Genomic DNA, 13076 nt, shown 5'->3' on the forward strand with positions numbered 1-13076 from the left:
AACAAGCTGTGTAGAACAAGGGCAAAAACAAAACATGCTCCCAGGGTGGGCCCCAGGACCGACTTTGGGAACCCTGCCCTAAACTATACATACCTCGGTCTAAACATCAGCGCCACAGGTAACTTCCACAAAGCTGTGAACGAGCTGAGAGACAAGGCAAGAAGGGCCTTCTATGCCATCAAAAGGAAATACAAATTAGGATCTGGCTAAAAATACCTGAATCAGTTATACAAACCATTGCCCTTTATGGTTGTGAGGTCTGGGGTCCGCTCACCAACCAAAAATTAACAAAATGGGCCCAACACCAAATTGAGACTCTGCATGCAGAATTCTGCAAAATATCCTCTTTGTACAACGTAAAACACTAAATAATGCAGAGCAGAATTAGGCCGATACCCGCTAATTATCAAAATCCAGAAAAGGGCCGTTAATTCTACATCCACCTAAAAGGAAGCGATTCTGGGGCTCTGTTCACATACACAAACAGTCCCCACATGGCCCCAGGACAGCAAACAATTAGACCCAACCAAATCATGAGAAAACAAAAAGAAAATTACTGGACACATTGGAAATAATTAACAAAAAAACAGAGCAAAGTAGAATGCTATTTGGCCCTAAACAGAGACTACACAGTGGCAGAATACCTGACCACTGTGACTGACCCAAACTTAAGGAAAGCTTTGACTATATACAGACTCAATGAGCATAGCCTTGCTATTGAGAAAGGCCGCTGTAGACAGACCTGGCTCTCAAGAGAAGACAGGCACACTGCCCACAAAATGAGGTGGAAACCGAGCTGCACTTCCTAACCTCGTGCCAAATGTATGACCATATTAGACATATTTCCCTCAGATTACACAGCTCCACAAAGAATTTGAAAACCAACCCAATCACATCCTCCCTTAAAAGACCTTCTCTTGAAAAACAAAACCGTGCAATTTGTATTTATTTAAATGCTAATAAGCAACAGAGAAGACCTCAGGAATACTACAAATTCCTGCAGGAAGCTCCTGCACATCATCTCTAGCCGACACGGTCAACTACCATTCACCAGCACGATCAGAGATCTGTGCCGAATCCATGATGAACCCATATGCTGTATTGAAATGAATTAAATAAAGTGTTCAACTTCTTCCGTCCCCTTTCTCTGTCTTAGCTAGCCACCGACTACACACTACACATTGTCTACTAGCCCAGTCTGAAAAGTACTAGCCTACTGTAGACATGTATAACAGACTTCACAGGTCATTTGATTAGTCATGTACAACAGATGCACTCATGGAATAAACTGTTTGTGTTTTGTATGGGGAAAACATTGATCCCACAAGTCCTTTGTGAGATAGATAGACAACTTTAGCTAACTAGCCAACCAGGTGCCTAATAACTGTAGCTGGCCCACCGGGCGATATTTAGCTAGCTAGTTAACATGCACTGGCTATGTGAAGTCTACTTGGACACCGGGTCCCCACAATTTCCCACTCTTTCACACCGAATAGCCTGAAGCCACAGGACTCTTCTTGCAGGTTCTATTTTGGTGGGAGCATTGCAAACTGTAGGTCGAGATTTTTTACCAGGTTATATGTACATTGAATGACACAGCAGTTTTTCAGCATGTTTTGTTATTTCTGTATGACAAAAACTGGAGGACAAAGTTGGCTCTTTTAGAATGGGGTTCAATAGGAAAGAATGTTTGTTTTCCCCAAATTGTGGGCGTGGTCGATTGAATCCCTTCTTACACAACTCGTAGTATGACAACAAACACTTAATTGAAGAATCTCTACTGTTGACCAATCACCGACAAACATTTAATTGAAGAATCCCAACTGTTGACCAATCACCAACGAAGGGGAGTAGTCTTCAGAACAGCCCCAAAAAAACCTTGCCGAAGACCAAAAAGAAGAAAAACGTCACAAAATGTCGCCATAATATATGCACAAACTGTTACGAACTGTTTCAGATGACGGCTTTAAGAGGAGCAGAGGCAAAATTGAGAAGTATAATTATCGGAATGGAAGGAAGGGAGGGAGGGTGAGACCGAGAGAGATCGACTGACTAAGCATGTTTTGTCATGTACTGTATGTTGACGTTCCTCCCATTCTTGCTGAGCAGTTCAGTGTTTAGAACACTGATTCAATCTGTATAGTTTCTCTCCAGACATTCCAGAACACTCTCTCTACACCCATTATCTCCGACCTGCATCTTTATGTGTGTGTGTGCGCATGTGCATTTGTGTATTTGTGAGTGTATGTGTGTGACACACGAGTGCAAACTCATATTTCTATTTCTACTTTTATCAGGCCCAATCATTACTGCTAAATGGTACTACCTGGAATGAATCATTGCTTGATGTGACTGCTTGGGCAGTACTGACAGATTGTTCTTCTTGATTGATTTATTCTTCTAATTCATCTAAGAGTGAGGTGCAAAGTCCTCATAAATGTAGCTATTTCAAGGATTACCATAAGCCAAATAAATATACTTGGTGAGTGCTGTTCTACATCATGTAGATGGACCAGGCTGTGGTCACAATGATTCAGCACCCTGGTTGCAAGAAATAATCATTTTGTGGTGACTGAAAGCATGTTGTTTGCTATTTCTGTCATGTGTTGATTGTGCTGGTGGTTAACTGTAAGTGTTAACTTATGATTAGAATTCAGACTGGCTGGGCTGAATCATTTCCGCCCGCTTGTTGTGGTGTTTTGCTTACCATGTCAGTGAGTTCTCTCTATGTGGGGCAACCGGTCTCTGTTGATTTCCCCCGTTGATGGTAAACTATTGACCTACAGGGGGGTGGGGGTAGTTTCAGCTGTTCTCGTCAGTCTTTCATGGTAAGGGCAATAGGGGTATTAGTTTGGCTCTAACTGTAATAATTACTGTCAAAGGCAAAGCAGCTGATAGATACTGTATATGAATGGGATGATAACATTGTTATGAATATAATAGAATAGAATAACTTTATTTTTTCTACGGCACTGCATCTCAATAGGCTTCATTGTAAATCATTTGTTCTTAACTGACTTGCCTAGTTAAATAAAGGTTACATTTAAAATATAGTTCAGCCTAGTTTGGAAAAATCGCTGATCCAGGAGATGGATTAATAACTTTACTCTGACAACCTCCTATTAGTGTTGGCCTATGTCCTAACATTACAGACCTTGCGGACTCGTCTCCAACAAGAAAAAAGTGGAATGTATAGGGTTAATCCTCTGCTTTCCCCATTGGCAGGGATCCAGCGCTTCGCTTCCCTCCTTCACCCACCGATTGGTCAATAGAGAGCTAGTCCCGGTGCCGAGACAGACAGCCGAACATATGATTGGTTTCAATTGGAGGTACGGTTGTGGGCTGATAGCTTTCTTCATGAATATTCATAACATGGCGTTCTGCTAGATCAGACCTCGCCCTGAATGGTTTATCCGGTGAGGTTGCGGGGTTTGATGTAGCATCAGTCATTTTTGCATTGGAATACATGAGAGCAAAATATAGGCCAATGTGAATGAAGTTTGAATTCGATTGCAATGTAAACTATAATTCGTTTTTAGTGTGCTTGGTGTGTGAATGTTTTGAGAAAGCTCACTATAAACCATTGTGTTGTGTTTGAGTGGCTGATGCGCAACACAGGCTGACAATTGCGCGGACATAGAGCCTGCTATCATTTGGTTTGCAGAAGATGCATTCATTGCTTTCTTACTGGGCAGGGGCCGGATAGTAGGCCTATCGCTACTGGGAGGCCAATCCCCTTCATGCAAACTATGCCAACATGTTTTTTCTGTCTGTGTACTAGCTCATTGGAGTCCGGTTACTGTAGAGGAAGAATATTCCTGACAAACAGGTTCTGGGCACGCCCTTGGACACGAATCCACCTGCTCTATAAAGATCCGACCGGGGACCAGTAAGAGTCAGAACAGAAACGAAAAGAAGGAATAGGCAAAAGAAGAAACAAGAACAACTGCCAAACTCTCTTCATAGCTCCGTTTAATAATTTAATACAAAAGGACAAGCCGCTTTCCAAAGCCGATTAGAAAGTAGAAGAAACGAACTATCCAGCTCTGGTTGACAGTTATACATTTCATTTTGTTAAAGAAGTTCAAGAATCAACAACAGTCGCCAAGATGATGCAGCTCTCAGAATCCCACCTGCAGAAGAACTCCCTGTTCAACTCCATGAACCGCTTCATCGGTGCCGTCAACAACATGGACCAGACGGTGATGGTGCCCAGCCTGCTGCGGGACGTCCCCCTTGAAGAGGAGAGGGAGATGGCCGCCCTGAAAAGCTCGGGAAACAGCGACATCGAGGACGGCGACATGTACAGCTACTACCAGCTGCTCAAGTCTATCCGTTGCGACATCGAGTGGGGAGTGATGCGCGCCGAGGAAGCCAAGAAGCGAAAGAAGAGCCGGGCTTCCATCTCTCGGTTGGATTCAGCGGAGGAAGATTCTGAGGTGTCGTCAGAGGAAGACGAGGATAACCTGCAGAAGCAGTTCCAGTTCCACATGACGGGGCTCCACGGGGTGCTGTCCAAGCTGACGCAACAGGCCAATACCCTGACCAACCGCTACAAGCAGGAGATCGGCATTGGATGCTACTAAAATGCAGCGCAACGATGATCCCCGATGATCGATTCTCATTCCCTGATGATCGATTGTGTATTATTTTGCGGGAATGAGGTGAACTGAACTGAATAGTCTATAACTGATGAAATTCCTTTGAATGGACGGAGAGAGAAAGAAAATAAGAGAGACAGAAATAAACATTTCTGCTCTCTATATGCGGTATTATTTTACCTTTGTGGTATATTGTGTTGATCCATAGTAATGTTGTGGTTGACCTGCTATGTGGTATATCCGGGTTCCACTACACCTGTTTGCACTCAGATTTTTTACCACCAAGTCTATGTTTTATGCACGGTGTTCAATGGCGCCACATGCCTTCAGCTCAAGTGACACAGATAATACACATGTATACATTTATTTAATATTGATGTATTTAACTTGTTAACTCGCACTGTATGTTTGAGAGCTGTATATTTCAAGGTTGAAGAAGTGCATGACCTCAGAGACATTTGGCTATATTTTTTAACTTCCCAGCAAGGGGAAATGCGCATGTCTAATATTGCCAGTGTGTCAAATAGTCTGTACAGGTCTTGTATTTTTGCTTATTGTTATGTTTCTTCATTATGTGCTTAGCTAAATGGAGGAGGCTTGAGAGATTCTTGCCTATGATCCCACTGCTGTCCTATATGACCAATGAACTGAAATCAACTGATGGTTCTTCTGCATAGAGAATAATGAAGGATTCCAAGAGGTCATGTTAATATGTTGCTGTTGCCATGGTATTTATGGAGAGGTGAAACTCCATAAGCCATTGTTTTTGTATGTACTATATTATGTTTTTGTATGAAAGATTCTGTATTTGTACTGAGAATTAAACTTTTTTATAAATGAAAGTAATTTGTTATGCAAGTTCTTTGCCTATAGCAACACTTCACGGAGAATGTTGTTGAACAGGATTACAAATGCAACAGCTATCATCCTCCAACTGACCCCAATACATTTCAACCAGTGTTTGACATTTCCCTACCATTTAATGTTCGTCCAGGGATCACTCCATCTTATGTTTCTTTACAAACCCTATTCACCCTATACAAATACTTAAAGGCATACAAAGACAGAGTGAACCTGTAACATATATCCACTTGTCAAACATAATTCAACTTAAAGCACACAGAAACTCATAGGTTACACTAAAGATACAAAACAAACATATTTTGGGAAACATGCATTAAAATTGCTCATATTGAAGTACAAGTAATCAAGTAAGAAGAAATCATGAAAGTGTGAATCTGTTCTCAGCTACAGCAACTGCATACGCTGCATCCATCCAGCTCAGATTCAAGGTATTTGCAGGGCATTGAAATAGACCCCTCTATTCTGTATGCAAGATCATGAAACATTCACTGACTATTATGACCATGCAAATACAACTCCCAAGAGTACATTTTTATATTTCTTTTGACATTTTAGTAATTTAGCAGACACTCTTATCTAGAGTGGCATACAGTTAGTGCATTCATCTTAAGATAGCTAGGTGAGACAACTACATATCACAGCTGTAGGAAGTACATTTTTCCAGAGTAAAGAAGTTATCAGCAAAGTCAGTGCTAGTAGGAAAAGAAAAGTAAAAATGTTTTATATGGGGGGGGGGGGGGTTAAGGGGAATAAGACTGAGATGTTTTATTTAAGATACTCTATGAAGAGATAGGATTTCAGTCAGACGTTTTTGGAAGAAGGGCAAGGACTCAGCTGTCTTAGCTTCAGGGGGAAGCTCGTTCCACCATTGGGGTGCCAGAACAGACAAGAGCTTTGACTGGGCTGAGCGGGAGCTGACCCCCGTAGGTTTGGGACGACCAAGAGACCAGAGGTGGCAGGACGGAGTGCTCAGGTTGGTGTGTAGGGTTTGAGCATAGCCTGAAGGTAGTTGCTCTTTGCTTTTGAGATAGTGAGATGTTTAGTACACACATCAAATAAAATTTTATTTTTTACATGCTTCGTAAACAACAAGTGTAGACTAACAGGGAAATGCTTACTTACGGACCCTTCCCAACAATGCAGAGAGAAAGAAAATAGATAAATAATAGAAAATTAATAAGATGTAATAATAAATACACAATGAGTAATGATAACTTGGCTATATACACAAGGTACCAGTACAGTGTCACGTTCCTGACCTATTTTCTGTTGTTTTGTATGTGTTTAGTTGGTCAGGACGTGAGCTGGGTGGGAATTCTATGTTGTGTGTCTAGTTTGTCTGTTTCTATGTCAGCCTAGTGTGGGTTCTCAATCAGAGACAGATGGTAGTCGTTGTCTCTGATTGAGACTCATATATAGGAGGCTTGTTTTGTGTTGGGATTTTGTGGGTGTTTGTTACCTGTCTCTGTGTTTGTGTTCTGCACCAGATAGGTCTGTATCGGTTTTGCACGTTTGTTATTTTGTAGGTTGTTTGTAGTGTTTCACTTGTGTTTGTATTAAACATGTTTAACACTAGCCGCGCTGCACTTTGGTCCTCTCCTTCACCCCTGGAAGAAAACCTTTACATACAGAGTCTATGTTCAGTGGTAAGAGGTAATTGAAGTAGATACATAAGCACTAAGGCACGAGGGGGTGTGGTATATGGCCAATATTCCACAGCTAAGGGCTGTTCTTGTGTACAACGCAAATCGGAGTGCCTGTATACAGCCTTTAGCCGTGGTATATTGGCTGTATACCACAAACCGCTGAGATGCCTTATTGCTATTATAAACTGGTTACCAACGTAATTAGAGCAGTAAAAAATAAAAGTTTTGTCATAAATGTGATTATATACGGTATGATATACCACAGATGTCAGCCAATCAGCATTCAGGGCTCGAACCACCCAAGTACATTTATAAACTGGGTGGTTCGAGCCCTGAGTGCTGATTGGCCAAAAACCGTGGGATATCAGACCGTATACCACGGGTATGACAAAACATTTATTTGTATTGCTCTGATTACGTTGGTAACGTTGGAAGCTGGGGAATGTTACTAGACAACAATCCAGTTTCTTATTACTGAAAGCACCTTTACTTTATCACGAAAGCACTTGGACTTTGAAAACTTGACAGTTGTAAGTTATTTATCAATGGAAGTATTATGAACTATAACTCAGGTTGTCATGGGTGAGATAGCTGGTGGTGTTGTGGTGGTAAAAGACATATAGAGGTACATTGATTGGAGAGTGCATCATGCAGAGAGATATGTGTGCAGTAAACTGTATATGACTCTGGGTTCATGGCATGGCTTTGTATGTATCCAAAACTCATGTTATTATCCTTCGACATACATGTCCACTTATCTGAAATGATAGTGTTTCAACATGGATATAATTTGCTTGGATATGCTATTCAATTTTCCATAGGAAGATCTGTCACAACCTGCAGCTGGTAAATGTACTGGATTAACTGAGAACAGTAATGCTGACAGGGAAACACTTCAGGCTCACAAAAACACAAGACTTTCTAATACGTTTTTCTAATATAAAAACAGTATAAAAGAAACGGTCCAGTTGTCACGTTTGTCGTAGTGAGGAGACCAAGGCGCAGCGTGATATGAATACATACTTTTTTAATTAACGAAATAAACACTAAACAAACTAACAAAATAACAAAATGAACGTGAAGCTACATATTAACAAGTGCTGACATGCAACTACATATAGACAATAACCCACAAAACCAAAATGGAAAATGGCAACCTAAATAGGATCCCCAATCAGAGACAACGATAAACAGCTGTCTCTGATTGGGAACCAATTCAGTCCACCATAGACCTACATTTACCTAGACAATACCAAAACCCCATAGATATACAAAAACCCCTAGACAAGATAAAAACACACATACCACCCTCGTCACACCCTGACCTAACCAAAATAATAAAGAAAACAAAGATAACTAAGGTCAGGGCGTGACAGTACCCCCCCCCCCAAAGGTGCTGACTCCCGGCCGCAAACCTAAACCTATATGGGAGGGTCTGGGTGGGCATCTAACCTCGGTGGCGGCTCTGGTTCTGGACGCCGCCCCCCTTCTTTACACTGAATCCGCTCTTGTAGCACAGACCCGTGGATCATCGTCGGAGGCTCTGGACTGCGGATCCTCGCCGTAGGCCCCGGGCTGGGGACCGTCGCTGCGTGGATCATCGCCGGATGTTCTGGACTGGAGACCGTCGCTGGAGACCCCGGGCTGGGGACCGTCGCTGGAGACCCCGGGCTGGGGACCGTCGCTGGAGGCCCCGGACTAGAGATCGTCGCGGGAGGCGCCGGACTGGGGATCGTCGCTGGAGGCTCCGGACTGGGGATCGTCGCTGGACGCTCCGGACTGGAGATCGTCGCTGGAGGCTCCGGACTGGGGATCGTCTCTGGAAGCTCCGGACTGTGGCCCGCCGTTGGAGGTTCCGGACTGTGGCCCGTCATTGGAGGTTTCGGACTGTGGCCCGTCGTTGGAGGTTCCGGACTGTGGCCCGTCGTTGCAGGTTCCGGACTGTGGCCCGTCGTTGGAGGTTCCGGACTGTGGCCCGTTGTAGGAGGTTCCGGACTGTGGCCCGTCGTTGGAGGTTCCGGACTGTGGCCCGTCGTTGGAGGTTCCGGACTGTGGCCCGTCGTTGGAGGTTCTGGTTTGTGAACTGTCGCCGGAAGCTCTGGACTGGGTACTGTCGCCGGACGCTCTGGAATGGGTACTGTCGCCGGACGCTCTGGACTGGGTACTGTCGCCGGACGCTCTGGACAGCTATTTTCAGGTCTCTCCAGAGATGTTTGATCGGGTTCAAGTCCGGGCTCCTACCCTCAATCCTTAATCCTGACTAGTCTCCCAGTCCCTGCCGCTGAAAAACATCTCCACATCATGATGCTCACACCACCATGCTTTACCGCAGGGATGGTGCGCCTGGTTTCCTCCAGACATGACGCTTGGGATTCAGGCCAAAGAGTTAAATATTGGTTTCATCAGACCAGAGAATATTGTTTCTTATAGTCTGAGAGTCTTTAGGTGCTGGCTGTCGTGTGCCTATTACTGAGGAGTGGCTTCCATCTGGACACTCTACAGTAAAGGCCTGATTGGTGGAGTGCTGCAGAGATGGTTGTCCTTTTGGAAATTTCTCCAATCTCCACAGAGGAACTCTAGAGTTCTGTCAGAGTGACCATCGGGTTCTTGGTCACCTCCATGACCAAGGCCCTTCTCCCCCGATTGCTCAATTTGGCCGGACGGCCAGCTCTAGGAAGAGTCTTGGTGGTTCCAAACTTCTTCCATTTAAGAATGATGGAGGCCACTGTGTTCTTGGGGACCTTCAATGCTGCAGACATGTTTTGGTACCCTTCCCCAGATCTGTGGCTAAACACAATCCTGTCTCGGGGCTCTACAGACAATTCCTTCGACCTCATGGCTTAGGCTTTTGCTTTGACATGCACTGCAATTTCTACAAACCTGTTTTCGCTTACTCATTATGGGGTATTGTGTGTAGATTGATGAGGAATAAATATAATTTAATCCATTTTAGAATAAGGCTGTAACGTAACAAAATGTGGAAAAAGTCAAGGGGTCTGAATACTTTCCGAGCGTACTGATCAATTTGATCATTACGTTTATTGTCCCACACCTAACATGCTTTTATTGCAAATTGCAAATACACTTCACGTTATAACGCAGCATTACAGTCATAGGATATTCAATATTGTGTGCTACAAATGTGTTAGGGAGCAGGCGTCACTGAGTGAGAGGCGAGGAGGAATGTAGGTGTGTGTGCGTGGTGTCTGTGTAGTGTGTGTATTTCTTCTGTTTTGTCCCATTGTAACCTCATCTCTAGGGAACTGAGACAGAGGCATGTCAGTGTTGCCTCATCGTTCCCAGGGTGTGACAGTCTCTGAAGCTCTGAAGCCACCATTGGTGATGGGTGCAGCTGGGGCTTAGTGGCAACAATGGGCCTCTCTACACATATTTCACACACGCACGCACACGCACGCACGCACGCACGCACGCAGGCACGCACACACACACACACACACACACACACACACACACACACACACACACATACAAAGGGACACCTATCACAAACACAGACCTTATTACACAAATAACAAAACTAAATCAATCATAAACGGACAATATTACCTTGTACTTACCACATACCCACATACATACATACTCACATACAAAAACACACAGGACTGCTGCATATCGAAAGATTGAATCTTCATTACAGGTTTCTGAAAATGTCTTTGGCATGAGGTCAGCACCAACTCTGTTTCCGAGTCTCACCCCTACAGCAGATTCCATTGTGGTGAAGCACAATAGCATTGAACAGAACAGAACCAGTTTAAGTCTAGATACCGAGAGCAACACCTCTTACCCATTGGCAAATACCTGAAGACATGCTGTGCCTTTACAGCAGTCACACCCCCCACAGTATTCTTCCTCCTACTATCTCTCTAATTAGTGTTGCAACATGTGGGTTTTGCTTTCCTCTGGATTCCTCATCATTTGGTCACTTCTCTGTCACCTATCCCTTTGAAGGGTGTTTTGCATTTCAAGGGACAAGGAAGGAATTCATTTCAAGGAAATAATTTCAAGGTTAATTACATGGTAATAACCAGTTAGGTGAATAGCATGGTACATTTAAGAAAAGTATACAGTTTTACTGTATTCTAAAATGAGAAAGTGTGGAGGAAGTTTGCATAAGAAAACCAGATAAGTTGATTCAAGATTTACAACCTCAATATTTACAACAAATGAGGGTGACTCTTGATTTTGCCATATGCCTGGCTGAACACCAGCCTTTACCTCTTGCACATGCACGAAGATAGACATACATCTTACTGACAAGTATAATTGAATGTGAAAGGATTAGCTACAGTCTGCATCAGAAGAGAGAACCTCATATCAAGGGTCAATACCAATAAAGTACTATGTATAAACCCTGGATTGCTGATGCTATGTATTGGTCATTGAGAGGCTTTGAAGCTACCTGTCAGTCATATTGGCACTCCTCAGTAGGAGTAGTCATCCATAGGAATGAATGGAATTGTACAGTATTTCAATTAAATGTTTCAAAGATAAAATTACATGTGTTTAAGTTCTTAGCACTCATTGCCATGGTTGCCATTAAGTTTGCTTGTGACACAACAGTGGTAGGCCTGATCACCGACAATGATGAGACAGCCTATCGGGAGGAGGTCTTTAGAACTGGCAGTGTGGTGCCAGGACAACAACCTCTCCCTCAACGTGAGCAAGACAAAGGAGCTGATCGTGGACTACAGGAAAAAGCGGGCCGAACAGGCCCCCATTAACATCGACGGGTCTATAGTGGAGCGGGTTGAGAGTTTCAAGTTCCTTGGTGTCCACATCACCAACGAACTATCATGGTCCAAACACACCAAGACAGTCATAAAGAGGGCACGACAAAGAGGGTCTCCCCCTCCCCCTCAAGCATCCTGCCATCCAGGACCTATATAATAGGCGGTGTCAGAGGAAAGCCCATAAAATTGTCAGAGACTCCAGTCACCCAAGTCATAGACTGTTTTCTCTGCTATCGCACAGCGAGCGGTACCGGAGTGCTAAGTCTCGGACCAAAAGGCTCCTTAACAGCTTCTACCCCCAAGCCATAAGACTGCTGAACAATTAATCAAATGGCCACCAGACTATTTACATTGATCCCTCGCCATTTGTTTTGTACACTGCTGCTACTCATTATTTATTATCTATGCATAGTCACTTCACCCCTACCTCCATTTACAAATTACCTCAAATAACATGTACCCCCGCACACTGACTCGGTACCGGTACCCCCTGTATATTGCCTCGTTATTGTTATTTTATTGTGTTATTTTTTATTACTTTTTACTTTAGTTTATTTGGTAAATATTTTCTTAACTCTTCTTGAACTGCACTGTTGGTTAATCAGTTAGGGTCAAGGTAGTGGAATGGGGTGGTGAATTTACGTTTTTATGAAATAGTGGTATATAGGTGTAGGTTTAGTGGTACAATTGTTTCCTTTTCTCCCTTCCTTTTATTTTTGTATCACAAAAATGTCCAAATGTGACGTGTCGACCACACACTACCGCACAGTAGGTGGCGGCATGAACAAACAAAATGTTCGAACGACATAATACCAAAGAAGAAGATCACTCTGCGTTTGCAGCGTCCATTCTGTTTGTCCTTATCCGTGCACTGTAGCTAGCTAGGAAGTTGATGTCATCAAATTTCACATGATGTGTAGCGACGTCCAAACATCAAAACATTGCTAGCAAATTGTAAAAAGAAATGGATAGTAAAAATATTATTCCATTAAATAACGACAGTAGACGCTGTATTTTCTTTAAAACAGATTCTGACGACTATCGATGTGTAAGTAGCTTCGTACAGTACCTAGCTAACAACAATATACAATGGGCATGGGGAGATAACCAGTTATCTAGCTAGCTAGCATGCTAACTGTTGCATTTTTGTTGACAGATCCATCGTTTATTCTAACTGTCTGTGTTTACCAATAATACACGTGACTAGTGCTGGC

At 43.3% G+C, this 13076-nt stretch overlaps 2 protein-coding genes across 2 annotated transcripts in view; both read left to right on the forward strand.

Moving 5' to 3' along the window:
- The first annotated feature begins 3483 nt into the window (after window positions 1–3483).
- Window positions 3484–5443, forward strand: LOC120064195 (mid1-interacting protein 1-B-like). Its single transcript, XM_039014597.1, has one exon. It carries the CDS (start codon window positions 4110–4112, stop codon window positions 4584–4586), a length of 477 nt encoding a protein of 158 aa, XP_038870525.1. The 5' UTR covers window positions 3484–4109; the 3' UTR covers window positions 4587–5443.
- Window positions 5444–12738: 7295 nt separating this feature from the next.
- si:dkey-100n23.5 (cyclic AMP receptor-like protein A) overlaps window positions 12739–13076 on the forward strand; it is a 105217-nt gene continuing 104879 nt past the window's right edge. Inside the window, exon 1 of the mRNA XM_039014587.1 lies at window positions 12739–12910. Coding sequence (XP_038870515.1) covers window positions 12827–12910 — 84 coding nt within the window. The 5' untranslated portion in view covers window positions 12739–12826. The remainder of the gene's footprint in view (window positions 12911–13076) is intronic.

This window comes from Salvelinus namaycush, chromosome 19, assembly GCF_016432855.1.
Source record: "Salvelinus namaycush isolate Seneca chromosome 19, SaNama_1.0, whole genome shotgun sequence".
Classification (NCBI taxonomy): Eukaryota; Metazoa; Chordata; class Actinopteri; order Salmoniformes; family Salmonidae; genus Salvelinus; species Salvelinus namaycush.

What these genes read in the sequence shown, in the direction of transcription:
- LOC120064195 (XM_039014597.1), top strand. Translation starts at nt 4,110, where the DNA reads ATGATGCAGCTCTCAGAATCCCACCTGCAGAAGAACTCCCTGTTCAAC.